At 38.0% G+C, this 19372-nt stretch overlaps 2 protein-coding genes across 2 annotated transcripts; one reads left to right on the plus strand and one right to left on the minus strand.

Moving 5' to 3' along the window:
- Positions 1-338: 338 nt before the first annotated feature.
- On the plus strand, positions 339-11469 carry mfap5 (microfibril associated protein 5). Its single transcript, XM_055227774.1, has 7 exons — positions 339-415; positions 2652-2738; positions 2861-2884; positions 7047-7082; positions 8754-8841; positions 9803-9876; positions 10223-11469. Exons 2-7 carry the CDS (start codon positions 2696-2698, stop codon positions 10336-10338), a joined length of 381 nt encoding a protein of 126 aa, XP_055083749.1. The 5' UTR covers positions 339-415; positions 2652-2695; the 3' UTR covers positions 10339-11469.
- Positions 11470-13417: 1948 nt separating this feature from the next.
- LOC117383838 (adaptin ear-binding coat-associated protein 1-like) lies at positions 13418-18746 on the minus strand. Its single transcript, XM_033981076.2, has 8 exons — positions 18604-18746; positions 17159-17259; positions 16057-16161; positions 15901-15982; positions 15722-15830; positions 14973-15120; positions 14408-14516; positions 13418-13657 (listed from the first exon to the last, which is right to left on the minus strand). The coding sequence occupies exons 1-8, from the start codon at positions 18702-18704 to the stop codon at positions 13636-13638; spliced, it is 777 nt and encodes a 258-aa protein (XP_033836967.2). The 5' UTR covers positions 18705-18746; the 3' UTR covers positions 13418-13635.
- Positions 18747-19372: the final 626 nt, after the last annotated feature.

Below are 19372 nucleotides of genomic sequence, written 5' to 3' on the forward strand. Positions count from 1 at the left end.
TGTGTGATATCGTCTGAAACCCTGATCTGTCGCCTGCTAGTTTCCATGGTGATATTTTTGCTTTGTCTGGAATGCATAAAACTAATCAATCCTGCTTTTATCAAATTAAAAACATGCATTCTTACTGTGAGCAGGGTCTCCTCTTCACAGATCTGACCTGTAACTCGGTCTGGCGGCATCATCTGCTCGTCTTACTCACACAGTGCGCCTTTTAATCTTATCTTCTCAATAAAACAATTGGAAAAAAAAATAAAAAAAATAATAATAATGAGCTGCGTGGTATTGTGTTACGCAGAGGGGAAAAAAAAACTGATGGGATGGAAAGAGATGGAGGAGGAGCGGAGGAAATGGAAGGAGGAGAAAGAGGTGAAGACAAAGACTCATGAAAGAAAAGCAGTGGACAACAGCACAAACTGTAAGTATAAATTACAACTAAAACTACTCTCTTCTCCCTCTCGTCACTGCTAAGGCGCAATAGCAAAGTTAAAAGACGCGTTGTTGACGGCAAAAGTGAATCTCCAACATGGGCTAAAATGACTTGACAATATTGATCTGGAAAAGCTTATTAGGTTTAGATAAAAACAAGATTATTTTTCATTAGTCCAAGACACTTTAACCAATCTGAAACTTCATTTTGCACAGTGAATTCTTGATTTAAACATCGCTTCCTAAATCAAATTAGCAGAAACATGCACTGACTCTTCTCCTGAGGGAACAACAAAATGCTTAGGAATGTTACATCTCTCTCTGTTTTTTGTCTCGCCTAAGTTTTCACCCCGATTTGTTACAGTCAGCAGCCTAAGAGAAGTTTTTAATAAGCCGTACAGTTGAACAGAAATCTGCAGAACAATAGACAAAACACAAGAGAGACACAGGAGGGTGGAGGTTGTTTAAATAAGGCACCAAAACACATTCTTTAGTGGGAACTCATGTCTTGGACGCTAAAGTTAGTGACATATTATGGGTGGAATGATATGGACTTAGGAGAAAACAAGTTTAAAAGATACTCTACCAGTCAAATGTTTGGATACTCTTTTTATTTTTTGTTTGATTTTCATGACGGTTTACAGTGTGGAAGCATCGAAATTATGAATGAACAGGTCACGGAGAGCAGTAAAGAGCAAAATAACAGAACTTAAATGACAGATTTTAGGTAGCTGTGGCAGTTCTTGGTCACAGATTGAAGTGAAAACCAGTTTGAAGTGAAGTTTAATGAGAGAATGAGGTCGGCAAATATGAGGAATTTGAATTTAAACACACAAAATGCATCTCGCTTCATAAATTTGATGTTTTCAGTCTGTATCTAAAATGTATGCAGCAATAAACACTGAATGAGAAGCTGTGTCCAAACGTTTGAGACTCTAAGCACAATTGCAACACATTAATTTACCAGAGTTGTTGTTTTTTTTTTAATGTCAGATTCCCTTCCTGTCTATAGGTATTGTAGTTTGTAAAAGGAGTGACAGTGTTTTGCCCAGAGACCAATCAAACTGACATATTTGCAGTGCAGTTTAAGGCGAACAGAACTAGGTTTGGTGAAAGTCGTTGTGCAAAGTGGAACATTATTTACTCGTTCATTTATTAAAGTTTTTTTTTTTAATGTACCGTATTTTCTGGGCTATAAGTCACTCTTTTTTCATAGTTTGTCCAGGGGTGCGACTTATATGTGAAATTATTCAAATATACAGTTTCGCATCTTTGTTATTGCCACACTGATGACCACACGAGGGCGCTCTACGTTTGTATCAGTATGACAGCCACGTGGAAGAAGAAGAGGTGTTTCATCTACTTCCACAGTTGACAGAGTTGTTCAGAAGCGACACCGACGATGAAGAATTCAGTGGATTTATTGATTTGGAGTGAGATCCAGAGTAAACTTGTTGCTTGTTTTTTCTGCTTTATTTATCTGATTAACTGTTAATATCTTACGTTAACAAACCAGACACGTGTTCAGTTCTGTCTGTGCTTCATGGAGCTGAATAAATATAAATGTGTTACGTTAGCGTGATGTACCGATATTCAGCCTGTTGTTCCACATTTTATTTTATTATTATAACTTTTATTATTATCATTATAACTTGTCTTTAAAGAGAAAATGTCTGTTCTTGGTCTCGGATTTTGTAAAATAAATTACAAAAACCCCAAAACACGACTTACAGTCCAGTGCGACTTATATATGTTTTTTTCTTCATTATTATGCATTTTTTTCGTTGGCGCGACTTATACTCCAGAGCGATTTATAATCCAGAAAATACAGTATTTATTTATTGCGAGCGCATATTGCATATGGATTTGCATAGATATGAAAAAATGGCTGTTTAACTGTGTATCTAATGATAAACTGACATTTTAAAACAGTCAGACCTTTAAATTTACTTTGTCACGGGCCGCATAAAATGACGTGGCGGGCCGCATTTGGCCCACGGGCCTTGAATTTGACACATGCGGTGTAGAGGGTCTCAGTCTGTGGCATATTCACACATATAGAAAATAAATACTCGTTGGCAAATTGTCTTAACTTTTGACTCGTGCAAAAGTTGAAAACGCAGTGATTTTTTATAAGCGGTGCAATTAAAGACAAACGTAAACAGTGTCCGAACATGGGGAGAGGATATTGAACAGTTCCTCTCTGTGACTCTCTTCCTCTCTAGACTTCCTCTGGCTCATAAACCTTTGCCCCTCACAAGTCGCGGGAATGGGCGCGCTTCCAGTGGTCCTGCTCCTCTGCGGTTTCCACGGTAACACCATCCAAACACAAATCACCGGGGTTTAATTACACCCGAGTTGCCGTCTGAATGTTTGTTTTTTTTTAATGTCGTGAACTGCTTTTCCTTTTTTACATGTGGTTATTGCTCACCAGTGTTCACAGCTGGGGCCCAGACCGGTAATACTGCCCCTCCCTCTCGCTCTCTCTTCCCTCGTAAGTCATATTTTAACTCCGCACATCAGTTTAACGCACAATACTGCCCTGAAAAGGCTGACTAACACAAAAGGATGCATCATTAAAAGAACTACATGTATTTGTACTTTTTAAATGTGTAAATTGCTCCACATAAAGTATTATTTTATAGTACTGCACCTTAACTACACGTATTTAAAGTGTAGTAAAGTGTTATGTAGTAAGTCAGTCAGTAAGTAATATTGTACAGTGTAGTAAGCAGTAGTAGTAGAAGTAATAGTAGTGGTGGTGGTAGTGGTAGTAGTAGTAGTAGTAATATTGTACAATGTAGTAGTAGTGATAGTAGTAGTAGTAGTAGTAGTAGTAGTAGTAGTACCCACAGTGGTAGTAGCGGTACCAGCAGCAGCAGTAGCAGTAGTAGTAGAAGCAGTAGGAGTAGTAGTATCAGCAGTAGTAGTACCAGCAATAGTAGTAGTAGTAATAGTAGTAGTAGTAGTAATAGTAGTAGTACCCACAGTAGTAGTAGTATCAGCAGTAGTAGTAGTAGTAGTATCAGCAGTAGTAGTAGTAGCAGTAGTAATACCCGCAGCAGTAGTACAGTAGTACCAGCAATAGTAGTAGTAGTAGTAGTAGTACCCACAGTAGTAGTAGTACCAGCAGCAGTAGCAGTAGTAGTATCAGCAGCAGCAGTAGTAGTAGTATCAATAGTAGTAGTAGTAGCAGTAGTAATACCCGCAGCAGTAGTACAGTAGTACCAGCAATAGTAGTAGTAGTACCCACAGTAGTAGTAGTACCAGCAGCAGTAGCAGTAGTAGTATCAGCAGTAGTAGTAGTAGCAGTAGTACCCACAGTAGTAGTACCCTCAGAAGTAGTACCCATAGTAGTAGTACCCACAGTAGTAGTACCCTCAGTAGTAGTACCTGCAGTAGTAGTGAGACTGAGCTTGTATGTTGCTTATGTTTAGTTTGAACATAATGTCAAGTGCAGTAAAGTGTTATCCACAGTAGTAGTAGTAGTAGAACTATACGTCATTAAAGTACTATATGTGGTCTGTGCACTTTAATAAAGATACTACAGTGTGGGTTGCCAGTAATTTAACCTACATTTATGACACAGACCATTTTTTCCTGTATAAACGAGCCATGTCTTATATTAAAATAAACATATTGTGCTTCAGTTTGGTATATAGTTATAATCTATGACAACCGCGGGTCATTATGTTGTAATTTGCACGTTTAAAATCGCAATATTCAACAAAAACGACTTAAAAAAGGAACAAGTCCACTGACATCATCATAAATGTCATCAGAACAAAGAGCCGTGTAGCTGTCGGCTCCTCCCATGGACAGCTTTTCAAAATAATTTCCAGTTCGTAAATATTTTCTTGAAACTTAATTATGAATGCTTTAAATTTAGCTTATTTTTTACGTGCAAGTAGCAGCTCCTACTACTTAAACACTGGCAAGTAATGGATTTTCTTTGATTTTTAGCAAAATGACCACGCAATGCTGCCAAATCCTACACATATCACCAATTAAGAAAGTAAAATTGAAGAATGAAGTAAATAGAAAGCAGTGGGTGTGTGCCAGTAACGATGATCCACAGCAAAAGTCGAAGTTTAAATCTGTGAACTGGACAAATCGTTGTAGGAGTGAAGACGTTTCGCTGCTCGTCCAAGTCGCGTTTTCTTCAGTTCTGGTCAGATTAATGCTGGTGGACACTGCCTTATATCTGTCTGAAGGGAGGCTTTGACGAGGAGGTTTGGCCTTTAAATAAATAATCAAATACATAAAAAAAATAAATAAATAAACAAATAAATAAATAAAATAAATAAATAAATAAATATATATAAATACAGATAGCGGTAAAAAAAAAGTCAGATATTTAAAAAAAAATAAAAACAAGGCTTTGATGAGAAGGTTTGGCCTTTAAATAAATAAATAAATACAAATAATAATACATGAATAAATAATAATACATAAATAATAATAAATAAACACATACATCAATAAATAAAAATAATAATAATACATAAATAAATAATAATAATACATAAATATATATAGTAAATATATAAATGAATGAATAAATAAATAAATAAATAGTCGATAGCATTTAACTATATCTTGGGTTAAGGTTTTTATTACTGAAAATATTTTAATTCGTACTGTAAGCTGGCTCGCTTCTCCACAAATCAGACCTGTAACCTGGACTTGGTGGAATCAACAGATTGCCTTAAAGAAGATCCTATACGTTTAATACCGTACTGTGGGACATTACAGGATATCAAATCAAATCATCAAACTTTATTTATATAGCACTTTTCATACAAAAAAAAAAGTAACACAAAGTGCTTTACAAAGCATTAAAATCAGTCCCACCCACCAAACCCACCCAGCCACCCGACAGCCCAACAACCCAACCCCAACACATCAATAAACACAACCAAACAACCCCCCACCCCAACACACACTCCCACCCCCCACCTCAACACATGTTAAAATACCTCAGTTTCATTTAAAATATGTTTAAGTGGAACAGGCTGGATAAAGATGAACCAGATGAGAGAGCGCCACCAGAGGAACCATCTGCACCAGGAACAGGGTCACCCACAGCCACAGGACACCAGCCCAGGGCCCAGAGAAGAGATGAGGTCAAGACCAAACCTCCAGGGCCCACGAGCCAGGGGCCAGGAGCCACAGCCAACCACAGCTCCCGGTGCAGAGGGCTCCTCAGAGGAAACACTGGCAAATCTAAAATGATTAAAAATAATAAAATAAGTCAAAACTAATAAATAAGTCAATAAATAATAAAATAAATAATCAATAAATAATAAAGGATAAACAATAACATCTCTACAGAAAAGAGTAGGTGGTGTTCAGGTAATAGAGCCGTCACTTTATGTGTAGAAAGTCATCAGGCCTCCACAAACGATTAGAGAAACCTGCTGCACGTGTAGATCTAAGGCCTAAAATCACAAATAAAAACAAAAATATTAAGTGTTTTATTCAACAGTGTAACAGCCCTTTACCTGAGTATTGGTTACTTTTCCCACTACCAGTCTAATCACAACACACATGTAGGAACTGTAATAATAATCATAAAAATAAAATAAAAATAGTCATTAAAATATTATTACTATTATTATTATTAATTTTATTTTTTTAATTTCAGACAGACAGATATAAGGCAGTGTCCAGCAGTTACCTCAAAACTGAACAAGTGCCTTGGATGAGCAGCAAAACGTCTTCACTCCTACAACAATTTGACCAGTTGACAGATTTAAACTTTGTCTTTTTCTATTGCTTAAACATGCACAAATCACTCCAGAAGTAACTTTAAGAGAGTAAATGAGACAGGGAATCAACTGCAACATAATTAAAAGCTCTGAAAAGTCAAATTTGCAGAATAGGTTTGCTTAAAAGTGCACAATCTCCAGAATTCACTCACTGAGCTGTAGACGCTGCACTAGCACTGAGAGAGTTCTTTTAAACCAGGGGTGTCAAACTCATTTTCACTGAGGGCCACATCAACAAAATGGTTGCTCTCAAAGGGCCAGATGTAACTGACAGATAAATGTCACTACATTTTAATCTTGTTAATTAACCGTTTCTATATTTATTACTTACTCAAGTTACAAATATTGCATATGGATTTGCATAGATATAAAAAAAAAGGCTGTTTAACTGTGAATCTAATGATAAACTGACATTTTAAAACAGTCAGACCTTTTAATTTACTTTGTCACAGGCCGCATAAAATGACATGGCGGGCCGCATTTGGCCCACGGACCTTGAGTTTGACACATGTGTTTTAAACCATCTACTTTTCCGAAACTGGCAATCCAAATGAATCAAAATGTTACATACAGTTCTTTTTATTACAAACTACATTCAAAGTTTAACCAATAGATAAACTGTTTGTACTTAAATACGATCAAGTAAATAAGATAATATGATATTAAGGCTATTGATGTCAACTCACTAATTGTATTACTGACAGAAAACTCCTTTAAACAAACAAAATAAATCTTAAATTGTCAAAACATCTCACATACATCTATTAAACTCCTTCCTCTCTCATATATTTGAACTGTGGGTTTTTATTCATTGTACTGTCTCATCTAAACTCTGTTGTTTGACCACAGCGAGCACAGAGGCCCCTGGTGGAACTTTATCTTCAGGTAAGTGACGTCTGACCACATTAGTACCAGTATTATATATTCTGATCACACAGGAGTAGAAAGTCCTAAAGACGTACTTAAACTGCAGGTTAGACGAGCCATTTCACTAAGATTCTTGCCTACTTTTTTAGTTTATAATGTTGTAATTTCAGTCCTGTGTAGTAAATATGACACACGTAATCACAATAAAAAAAGAAAATAACACCTTTATTTTAAACTACCAGAAAAAAGTAGTAGTAGTAGTAGTAGTAGTGTTCGTGTCCCTGGATTTTGGATGGAATTTTCCATGTTGATGACATAGTTAGAGGTATTCCGTTTTAGAACTCACCGCTACATCTGTATTTTTGTACTTTTTCTTCTTTCTCAACCTTTTTCCACAAACTGCCACTTAACTGATGTAAAACTATGACAAATATGTACCACGGGTATTATTCCGCCAAACCAAGTCATTATTGGAAAAACATGAAAACCTGTCATATGTAAGAGTAACATCAGAACAATAGAGTTTAAAATATACTGCACAAGTCAGTTACAGGTAAACTACTGCAAAGAAGAACTTAAAAAGATAAAAATAACTTGTTGTGTTGAACCTTTGAAGTTTGAGATTCATGAAGTATCAGTACTAGAGTGACCAGCTTTTCAAAATCGAAAACTGGGACTCCCTCGGTTTGGGGCGGTTGGTAATAATCCAACTGTCAAGACTGCGTAATTAAGGAAAAATAGTTATGCACTGCTGTGCGCTTTCGGCTCCAATTCACTTTCTATTGACAATCTGTGTCCCCTCTCTCTGTAACTGCTGCTGTCAGACTCGTCATTTAGCTCTTAAAATGTTCAAATTAACCCTCTCTACATTATACGGGTGTTTTTATTTTGCTATTTTGTCCGAAGGGGCAGCACCTTCAACAGCCTTGTTCCGGATTGGCTCTTTAGTTGCTATGATACTCGCGGTCGGAAGTCCAAATATGGAACATGCCTCCAAATTTGCAGCTATAACTGGTAGCCTCGATGAGCGTCATTTGGCTGGAGCTGAACACTAATCAAAGTTTAAACTTTATTTCTATAGCGCCTTCCAACAACCAGAGCTGACCAAAGTGCTGCACAACATTAAAAACAAGATAAAAAAAACAATAAACATCATACACTAATGACAAACCAAAAGGAAACAGTGGGGTGATCGTTCATTTTCTGTGGCTGGTCCCAGACTTTGGAACTCTTTGCCCCTAGAGTTACGCTCAGTCACTACTTTGTCCCTGTTCAAAGCCAAAGCTAAAGACTCATCTGTTCACGATTGCCTTCAGCTAATGACTGTTTTTATTGTTTGTTGTTTTGTATATAGAATTTTTGTTGTTGTTTTTACATTTTAATGCACTTGAAAAGCACTTTGGTTCAGTTTTTGCTGTTGTAAAGTGCTATACAAATAAAGTTTGATTGATTGCTTGACAAATGACATTTTAGGCCCGTGTTTACTGTTGGCGGATCTCAAATTTGTCAAAAATAGGGACATCTGTGACGTTTGCTGTATAAAACTGGGACAAATCAAGGGTTCTGGATAAATCAAAAGGGACAGGGAGGCACGGGGCTTAAAACTGGGACTGTCCCGGGTAAACAGGGCCGTGTGGTCACCCTAATCAGTATTAGCACATACTGATGCACTGTTGTCTCTGTGCGCAGACTGCAGGGAGGAGATGTACCCCTGCACCCGGATGTACTCTGTCCACGGGCCCACCAGGAAATGCATCGGTGGCTTCTGTCTCTACAGGTCACTCACCGTTTGAATAGGCTTTGTACACAGCAGCACGCTAGCTAGCTCACTCACCTGTCTCAAAGCTAACAGTCACGTTTATGAAAATCAAAAACCTAAAATAAACAACCTATTAAGATCAGATCCAAATTTATTGAAATAAAGACTACCCAAGAATACTTCAGTTTGTGGTGTTGTTTTAGCAATAGCGTTAGCATTGAGACACAAATATGTCTCTTTCTAAACACAGAAGTTTCCTGCGGTGAAGTGTTCATTTTATTTGTGTAGTGTTTAACATGTCGTCAGTGAAATTCACCCGCAGGTCCGCGTCCACAACCCGATCGTTAAATATTTAGTCATTTTATCGTGACTCTGCAAAAACCTCATACAATTAGACAGCGACAGGAAGTAGTGACGTTAACAGTGAGGCTGCCACTTGCTGCTGTGCACAGAGACTAGAAGAAGCTAATGAATATGCAGCAAAACTAAACTAAAACAGCACTAACACGATTCTAACAGGCTGCGTTCATGTTCTACGATTTGATTATGTCATAGTTCGAGATGGAGGGCAGGGGCCTGTGTAAAGCTGAGGGAGATTTACAGTTTTTGTGTGAAATATCCAAACTTACGATCATAAATATCGAACTTTAACATTATTCGATTGGCTGCACGAATTTGCCATGTCAGCCTTATGTTTTAAAGTCCTTGAACTAACAACAACTCCATCTTTGAGTTTGAATGAGCGCATCAAGCACACGCCATTGTGACAAATGAATTTAACTTTTGTTTATTTGTGCTGACAGAGAATAACTTTTGTTTCATGTGGATTTGTCTTAGTAATTACAAAGATATTAACCATAAACCAGGTCAAGAAGTCTGCAATCTGACAGTTAAACAGCAACAGCTCAGTTTAAACTATAGGGATTTAAGAATATTATGATATCGCATGAACCAAATCTATATTTTATGATCTCCACAGTCTCCAGCGCATGTACGTGATCAACAAAGAGATCTGCACAAGGACCGTGTGCTCACAAGACGAGTACATGAAAGGTCAGCCCCTCGTATTGTGTAAAAAAAAAGAGTTGGATTCTGGATTAAGTTGGATTAAGTATTTGGGAATGAGCATTCTTGCCACTCATCTGACAATTTAATGAAAAAAACAACATAATTCAACTTTTTTCTGCTATCAAATATTTAGTTTTCTTACATTACAGTTAAATTTCAAACTTGATTTAGATATTAAGGAATAAACTCAATACTTTGACACCACAGTAGCCACCATAATCATAATAAAAACACAGATTTTTTTAAACAAACCGTTCAAAAGACATAATATTTCGTGTTTAAAATTATTAATCGCTACGGTAACAGTCCTAATTTTTTTTCCTACTTGCAGCTGAACTGTGCAGGGAGCGGTCCGGGTGGCCGAGACGCATCGAGAGGTCGTCCAATCAGAGGAGGCGTTGTCGCAGTCGTCGTGGCAACCCCGACACCTGGGCAAACAAGGTCTAACGGAGCCTTGAGTCGGGCCATAAAATCTAATGTGTATAAGTCTATAAAGCCCCTGTTCACACCCCAGGCGTTCCTCTCATATAACACACGCTGTCACTTTTGATTTAATCTGTATTTATCCATTTCACTTAATTGTCTGTGAACATCACGGAGAGCTGGTTTCATATCGACACAGCTGAAACGCAAAGATGGTTTATGATCAGTTACCTTTACTCAAGCACATTTGTTACTTCTCTGAGTAGTTTTCAGATGGCATACTTTTACTTCTACTCGAATAACACCTTACTCTTACTTTTGGTTACTCTTCCCACTGTGAGTAACTGAGAACACTCCTTCAGCTATGATTCAGATTTTCTCATATTTGTGGCCTATCTTCTATCTTCTGAAAATATCACCCTATTACTCTTACTTTTTACTGTTACTTGAGTAAATCTCTGACCCACTTCTTTGTACTTCTACCGTATTTTCCGGAGTATAAGTCGCATTAGCCAAAAAAAAGTATAATAACGAAGAAAAAAAACATCTATTTCACATATAAATCGCATCTGAGTATAAGTCGCACCCTCGGCCTAAGTATGAAAAAAAAGTGTGACTTATACTCCGGAAAATACAGTACTTGAGTAATATTTTGAAGTAAAGTTACTCTTATTTGAGTACAAGTTTTAGCTACTCTGTTTATGATTTATGTTACACTTCTATAGTAAGAGACTTTTAGCAACGCAGCTACTCTTGTCATCATTTGAAACAAGATTTATAGAAAGCATTAAAGCACCATTATGTAACTTTTCCGGTCTGTCACCTGCTTGTTTCCATGAAGATGTTATTGCTTTGCCCAAAAAGTATCACATTAAACTCATCTATCTCCGTGGGGGCAAGCAGTTGACCGGTCAGGTCTGTGAAGAAGGGACAAGTTTTTCAAGGTAAATTCGAGCAATAGAACACCTGTAATCAAATAAAAGCAAGACGTATCTGTTTTAAAGCCTTACTGTGGAACATTCCAGGCAAAGCGATAACATCTCCATGGAGACAAACAGGTGGGGGAAAGGTACATCTTGTCCCTTTTAAGATACACACAAAATATATCATGTTACTGCACTTTTGTATGGAATAAAATGCTCTATTAATCCTAAATGTGTGAATCGACTCTTGTGTTTAAGTTTCAAATCCGAGCGTGACTTTTACCTCGCGGAAGAAATGAGAATGGGAAAAAAAAAAAAGATTAGTTTAGTAGTTTTACTTTGTACTTTGTTCCATTTACAATATAATTTACAAACAGTTATAATCTGAACATCTGGACAAGAAACAAACACTGACATGAACTTTCTTAGCAGCAGTTAATCCACCCATAATCATCGCACATCTGTCGCAACATTTCAAATGAGTTTCACAAAACCACAACCATTCTGACACTAAATCACAACTGAACAGTTCATCACAAACAGACTGCACTGGTCCCACACATTTGAACATGATTTTTACATTTACACTTTACAGTTTGTACAGAGCAGGTCACATGTCGGGAGGTCAAACTCGCCGCTGATGTGATGTAAGAGTGGGTAAGATGCTAAAAAGTTCAAATCCAATCACAATTTTGTTTTGTTTTGTACAATTGTTTTACACTTAAAGATGCTCTATATAATTTTCTAGCTGCTTGTCGCCATGGAGATGTTAATGTAAAACGTGTATTTTAACAGAGAAAAGCGGGTAACACCTCCAGGCCAAGTTACACGTCTGATCTGTGGAGTGGAGAGTTCGCTCGTTGTAAGAATGCATGTTTTCAGGGGAATTTTTTTTTGTGTGAAAAAGTGAAAAAATACTAGATAGTTATGTTAATACCATACTTCTCCATAAAGACAAGCAGGTGAAAGCACGCTAAAAAGTTACACAGTGCACCTCCAACCATTATACTGTGTCATCAGCTGGTTTGGATAGTTCACGTCGCACTTCTCTGTGATTGGTTAAATCCACCTGTCACTCACTCAAGGCCGCGACAGAGGTTGACCAATAGGACGAGTGGGCGGGGTAAAGTGTCTGTATTTGAGCCTAGAGCTGCGTTAAACAGAATGACAGAATCACAATATGAGAATTTCATAGCAGATCGTCACAGCGACTGGAGCATGATTTGAATTTTATCGCCATGGTAACAGTATCCAGTGTCTTCCCTGTTAGCAGATTACATGATGTGAAACTGACGCTATTGTCTCTTTGCGCGTTTGTCTTTATTTACTTTATGTATTCATATGTGACCTTGATGCTGAGGTCTTCTGTCTGTTTGCATTTGTGCTTAGGTCTGTTTGTGTGTTTTGAGCTTTAAGGGCCGCCGTACGAGCCTGCATCCACGTTTTACATAATGAACTGAAAGCGCAGAGACAGAGGAGTTCTTCAGGAGGTTGTGACCTTAGTGACTCACGGAGCCACTGTTTTATGGCTGGGCTCTGATCACACATTTTACACATCTCCAGAGACTATAAAGAAGATAAATGGTCCATAGTTTCTGTTTGCTCACCGCACATTCAGCTGTGAGGAATACTTTCAGGTTCAGAGCCTAATTAGTATCATATTAAAATGTCCTGTACTCAATTTGCTCCCAAGTATTTGAGCAAAATGTTGTTGAGTACAGATATATGGCATAAGCAGCTGTTGGGGTTAAAATATGTCAGCTGTCCCTGGTCTCTGAAAGTTGTGAAAAGCTCTTATAAACTCATCGTGGTGAATGATTAGGATGCTCGGAATGCATAAGGTAAATAAGGAATAACTCTGGACCGCTGCAAACCGTTTAAAATGAACTAGTTCTACTTTTCACCTTTTTAAGACAGTAAAAATCAAGTACAGTGTTTTTAATCTTAACATTTACAGCATGTGTTGTTATTTAAACCATTTACAGTGATATATTTGCTGTTATCTTTAGAGCTGCACAGTGTAACACAAAAATATCTCAATAATGTCTAATGCAATAAAACTACATATGACTTTAATTACTGTTTTTGAAAGAAAAATGTAACTTTTAAAAAGTAATTTTTTCATATTTTCTTCATTTGGTCTTGGTTTCGTCTGTTTTTATTTTGACACATTTGACACATAATTTAAGGTTAGTAGTAGCAATTTAAGTAATTAATTATAGTATTGCATTATTGCTATTGCATTACAAAATACAGTTATAGAATACTGCATCTTTTTCATATCGCACAGCCCTGTTTATTTTACACTATTTCTAATCTAATCCTACAAGCTCCCATAAGTGGCCACTAGAGGGATGTAGAGCGCACCATCGGCTCGCGACGTTGATACTACTTCATGTTAAGCCAGTGCATAGTGAGTCCTCTGGTTAAACAAAACAAACTGCAGTGATATCCACCTGTATTCTGTATAATTTCTCTGTACATAAATCAATCATTCATTTAACACACACTTTATATATTACAGTACGTTTAGATTGTGTCAAAGGGTCTATTAAAGATCCACTATGTAACTTTTTGGGTTTGCCATTTGCCTGTCTATCTGCAGATGTTATTGCTTTGCCTGAAATGTGCCACAGTATGGTATTAAACTGATCTAATTCCAGAACACAGATCCCCCAGGGCAAATTACAGGTCAGCTCTATGGAGAGGTGACCCCGCTACCAGCAAGACTGTATGTGTTTCAATCTAATTTTGAGTAATAAAACACTTGTAATTGTGGATAAATACAAGCTAGATGAGTTTAATGCCATACTGTGGAAGACTCCAGGCAAAATAATAACATCTCCATGGAGACAAGCAGTTGCCGAGCACCTCTGTCAGAAAAATTACATAGTGGACCTTTAAAGGAAGCTACATGGGTTAAAACAACAAGGTCAACATTTTCTAGACAAAACAGGGTCTTTCTGTTGGCTCAGCAGACGCTCAGATTAATTAGTGTCACGTCGACTGAAGGTAGAGGAGCAGAACAGCACAGACGAATGCAGGTTTGAAGTATCGCGTGTTACCCTGCTTGGCAGAGAAACTCAAGACCCCAAAATGGGGGAAACCATGTTGCATAAGGAAATTCCCACAATGAAAAGGGAAGAAAACAAACAGAAAGACTTCCTCACTTGGGAGGCGCGGAGTCGAAATCTCCCCACAGATCTGCGGACGCCGTAGAGCTGATGTTCGACGGAGCAAATGAATTTGAACTGTTTGAATCTAGATCCAATAAACAGCCTGACGAGAAAAAGGGTTAGTTATTACTTCATAGACTTAGAATATCTCAGTTGCTCAACATAATAGTCTAAAAATGCTTGTAAAAAGGTAAACGAGCATAACACAGGCTGGGGTTACATGCGCCCACAAAATGTAATTATTATGAGATTTTTGTAGTTATACGAGTATTAAACTGACATTCTGATCATAGTCTGATTATTCAAACCAGATTTTGTAGTTTGCATGCCACTTAAATAATCTTAAAGGTCCAGAAATCGGATAATAATCAGATTTTGGTGTGAATGTAACCATAGCCACTGTAAAATAATCAAATAATAAGAATAAAAATAATAAAACATTGTGTAAATAATGCAAAGCTTATAAAAAACCTGTTCCTTTCATATTGGCTCTTAGTGACATGTAACATGCTCAAACAGTTAGGCTTTGATTGCACGATGCAGGGTGTAATAAATGTACCTGTCTCACTTCCTCCTGTCGCCGGCTGTGTGTTGTGATTGGTGGTTCTTGAAGAGGGGGGCGGGGGCAGTTTGCCTCCAGGAGGGGGTGGGAGCAGCCCTAGACCACCGGAGCTCTGAGGGCGAGATCGCTCCTTCTTCTTTGATTGCTGAAATGGTGAATACAAAGTTTAAAAAAATATACTTGCAATGATTAAGCAGATTAAGAGCACACTTTCCTTTGAGCTCAAGTCATTATTTTTTAGATTTTATGATAATTACACTGAGTAGCTTTTCATTGCCTTTAAAGCAACGTTATCTGATTTTCAAAACGCAAAAGGAGGAACTAGGAAGTAGGCACTTAATTCTATCTAACCAGTTTCTAGCACTCACAAACATTTGGCACACATCTAGTATTTACATGCATTATTTTTTGGGTACATGAGTTTTTGTGCACATTTAGAACAGCTTTTTTACTCTATAATTACAGACAACACTTTTTACAGTATACTCCATGGGGAAAAAACAAGATTTACTCATTTACAAGAACAAACTTGGGTGCCATGTCTTCAAGCACTCACTAAAACTATATGCTTCTTCTGACAGTTCACACTTGACTGTAATTGGTTAAATTCACCTGTCACTCACTCAGTGCATGACAAAGGTTGACCAATATGGAGTGGATGGGGAAAAATGTCATAACTTTATGTAGTGTTATTATAAGGTCAACTCATAGCCTGGTTTTGCTACTATTAAGTGAGATATAATTACCCCAATATTTAGGGTAATTGTTTGGCCTTCTTTAAATCCCAAATCCAGTTTAGGAGTCGTATCTGGAGCTTGTGCTTGCTTTTTCAGTTCAATGTCCTGTTTGACCCATCTGCAAAAACAAGAAATGTTAATATGAACCTAAAAAATATAGTTAAAATATCAGCTTTTGAGATACCCACTTAAAATGGTCCTGGAGAGCTACATTGAAGTCAAACGCATCACCTCGGTCTCCGAAACCAACGCCTATGAATGCACTACGGCCTGGTAATAGAAACACATGTTTAAAAAGAAAAGAAAAAATAGCATAATAAAACTATAATTTTCACATTTCTCACCGTTTTCATCTTGGATACGAAGCACAAAGTAGCGGCTGGAGTCACTGACTGTTTCCACGGCGATGCCTGGATATTCATCTATTGGTGCCTGTGCAAATAACTCTCCTGGAAAAAAAACAAAAACATTTTATTTGATGTAGAGAGTACACATTTTGTATCTATTCTGCACTCAGGTCGAAAGAAAGGGAAAAGTAGGGAACGTTGTCCTCTGAATTTGACCTATCCTTCAATGTTTCTGGGGCATCCTGTCAGGAGCAGAAGAGGCCACAGCACAGCGCCCAGGGGCCCATCTCCAGATCCTGAGATAGAACTAACACTGACCAAGACTGTGCCATACTGAAGGTTTACACTGCCAGCTCAGTCCTTGTACTCTTGGCCAACATTAGAGGTATAATACTCCCTACAACAGAAGCATAGCTGGACTGGACTGCACTACACTGGAATGTACAACACTGTCTTGAGGGTTCATGTCTCTGGATGTTGTACTGATGGTAAATAAACTTCTCCTGTGTTGGAACTCCAGAGTCATGTCTTTTCTTTCAACTCTCAGGCTGCAACAGTCAGGACTACCTAAGCTGGAGGATTTTACTTATTGTGCATATTTTGGGGGAAACTGGAGTGCCCAGAGGAAACCCACACAGCCACAAACATACAAACTCTGCATAGAAAGGCCCGGAGTCAAACCTGGAACCTTCTTGCTGTGAGGTGAGAGTGCTAGCCACTCAGCCACATTACACCAGAAAACTTTCATAGTGCACCTACAAGGTCCTGTCTAATAAAGTGACAGGGCCAAAAATCAAGAAAATATTAATAAGTACATTAGTTTTAAATAGGCATTTGATTTCAGAGATTAAGATTTACTATGGAACACAAAATACCTAAACCGTGTATCACAGGCCTATGACAGAAAACAATATTTACCCTCATTCATTTATCTATATCATGTCTAAAAAGACAAATTGCACCTACAATGTGTCAAAACAACCCTGTCGCGACTCGTCCACCTTGGAACCGATGAGTAAGAGGCCGGAGCAGGAGACTACACACACCGCACCACAGATAAACAGTGGTCAGATGAGTCTTCTGTCTCAGACGCTCTTACCAGAGATTTTGTCTTCCAGTTTCACATAGGCCACTTTCCCTCTCGCAGTCACACGCATACGCCCCTGCCAGTCTGGGGCATCCAGCTTCCAGTCTGCAGCCCTGATACAAAGCACAGACAGAGAGAGACAAGAGGAGAGAGACAGAGGGTTGAAGGCCAAGAAGGAGATGAGCATAGTTTTATGGGGTATACCAGTTATGTGTGTTGTGTTATGCATTATATAACAGACAGATACCAGATGCATGTCTGAGTGGCTGATCTCTAAACAAGTCTGTACACATTAGCGATGAATGTGATTTTGAATGATCAGAAGCATGTACACTGTGTGTATGGGCCTTGATGAAGGGCAAGAGGGGCTCAGGGGGGCGTGTAAGAATGCATGTGTTTATACGTGTGGGTGTATGTTGATTTTAGAATAATTGAATTATATGACCCTGTGTAATATCTATTTAATTTATTTGTAGTCACTGTGATCCATACACATTTAATCTACACTTTCAGTATTTACAGCAGCCTGCGCAGGGACAGGTATAAATTAGCAATAATCTGACACCAGCATCTCTCCTGTGACGATTCTCTTGGTCAATGCATGATTGTGAACGTTCTCTGTACAAAAAAAGGCATATTAGCAGAAAAACACACTATTCCATACGAGACATGGCATTTAACACACTCACATATTAATTCATTCCACAGATAAATGAAAACGTGTAAATTGGTAAAGCACTAAACAGTCTCTTCATGTGGTTAACTCTCATAAATATATAGTATAGTAATAGATATTTTGATATATTTGGCAAACAGTTACTAGGTGAAACTGAAACGTGACCAAGATGTTTCACTGTTTTCCACTAAGGCTCCATTGGACCTTTATTACATAACCAGTCTTCCTCTTGATGCTAGCTTATATGGTCAGCAGTGAGTGGTTAACCAAATGGGAGTCCTGGGAGTCATATTGTTGAGGTCATATCCACTCTGTTGGTGGGTCACTAAACACATTCAGGCTAATGAGTGTCATTTAGCTGTTTAAGTCAATAATAAATCAGTTTATGTGCACAATGCCACATGTGACTCCGGTTTATTTAGTCATATCAAGTGTTTTCTATGAATTACAGCTTAAAATTCAGTTAAACAAACCAAATTATCCAGGAGTTTCCAAGCTAATACTGTTATATCATCGTGTTTACTGCAGTGTGACCTGAAGATAAAGGTAAACACTGGAAGGAGCTAGGTTCAGTTTATGCTAATTAAGCTAGCTTGGTTTTTACGTGTTAATTAAGGGTTAACACGCAGATTCAAGCTTTTAAGACACATTTACATGACCTTGTAAACACAGCTCACAAACTACGGTCTCCACGCACAGGCACGTTATCAGGACCGGGCTGGAGCTGATGGAGTCCGGATGGAGACCGAGGATGAGAGCCGGAGCAGCGGGGAGCACTCACCTGACCGCCCGGTTGGATGCTCGAGGGGGGATCCGGTAAACGTTGACTTCAGGTTTGACACAGAGCACAGACTCGTACTCGGACTGACCCTCGGACGCCATCTTGACTGTCTTCAGCGGTGGATAAACGAGCGGTGAGGTGTTTGTGAGGATGAGCGTGGATGACGTGACCGCACGAGCCGTTGTTACGCACGGGCAAAGTTAGCCCACGGTCATAATCATTTTGACTTTTTAAATAGCCTAGTTTTTTCTTTTTATTGTTTTTATTTAAATGTACAATTATTAAAAAAAAGTATTACATTCACCATTATGAAGATAAAAAATAATAATAAATAAATAAGCTACTGAAGGGTTTCAGATGACGTCACAACATTCTACTGCACAACAATATTTAATACAGATGGAAGCAGCTAAAATGAATACTTTTTGAATGCTGATTTTTGTTTTAACTTCCTGAGACCCGAGCTCTTGCGTGACATGCTTTATTAATTTCTCTTTGTTATTTGGGTTGATTGGGATGAGTGTAAAAACAAAGAATTATCTTTTTACATTGTGTAGCTTCTGATAAAAATGATGTCCACACATGAGGACATTCGTTCCACGTTTTAATCATTTTGATAGAGCATTTGAAAAATGATTTGCAAAAAATATTTATTAAGTGCCTGAACACAGCAACACCTATATTAATGTCACATTTTTCAAGTAAGCATTCTATATTGGTGTCAACATCTCATTGTGTCTGTGTAACCAGTGTGTAATCTGTTATAATC

The sequence above is a fragment of the Periophthalmus magnuspinnatus genome, chromosome 16, assembly GCF_009829125.3.
Source record: "Periophthalmus magnuspinnatus isolate fPerMag1 chromosome 16, fPerMag1.2.pri, whole genome shotgun sequence".
Lineage (NCBI taxonomy): Eukaryota > Metazoa > Chordata > Actinopteri > Gobiiformes > Gobiidae > Periophthalmus > Periophthalmus magnuspinnatus.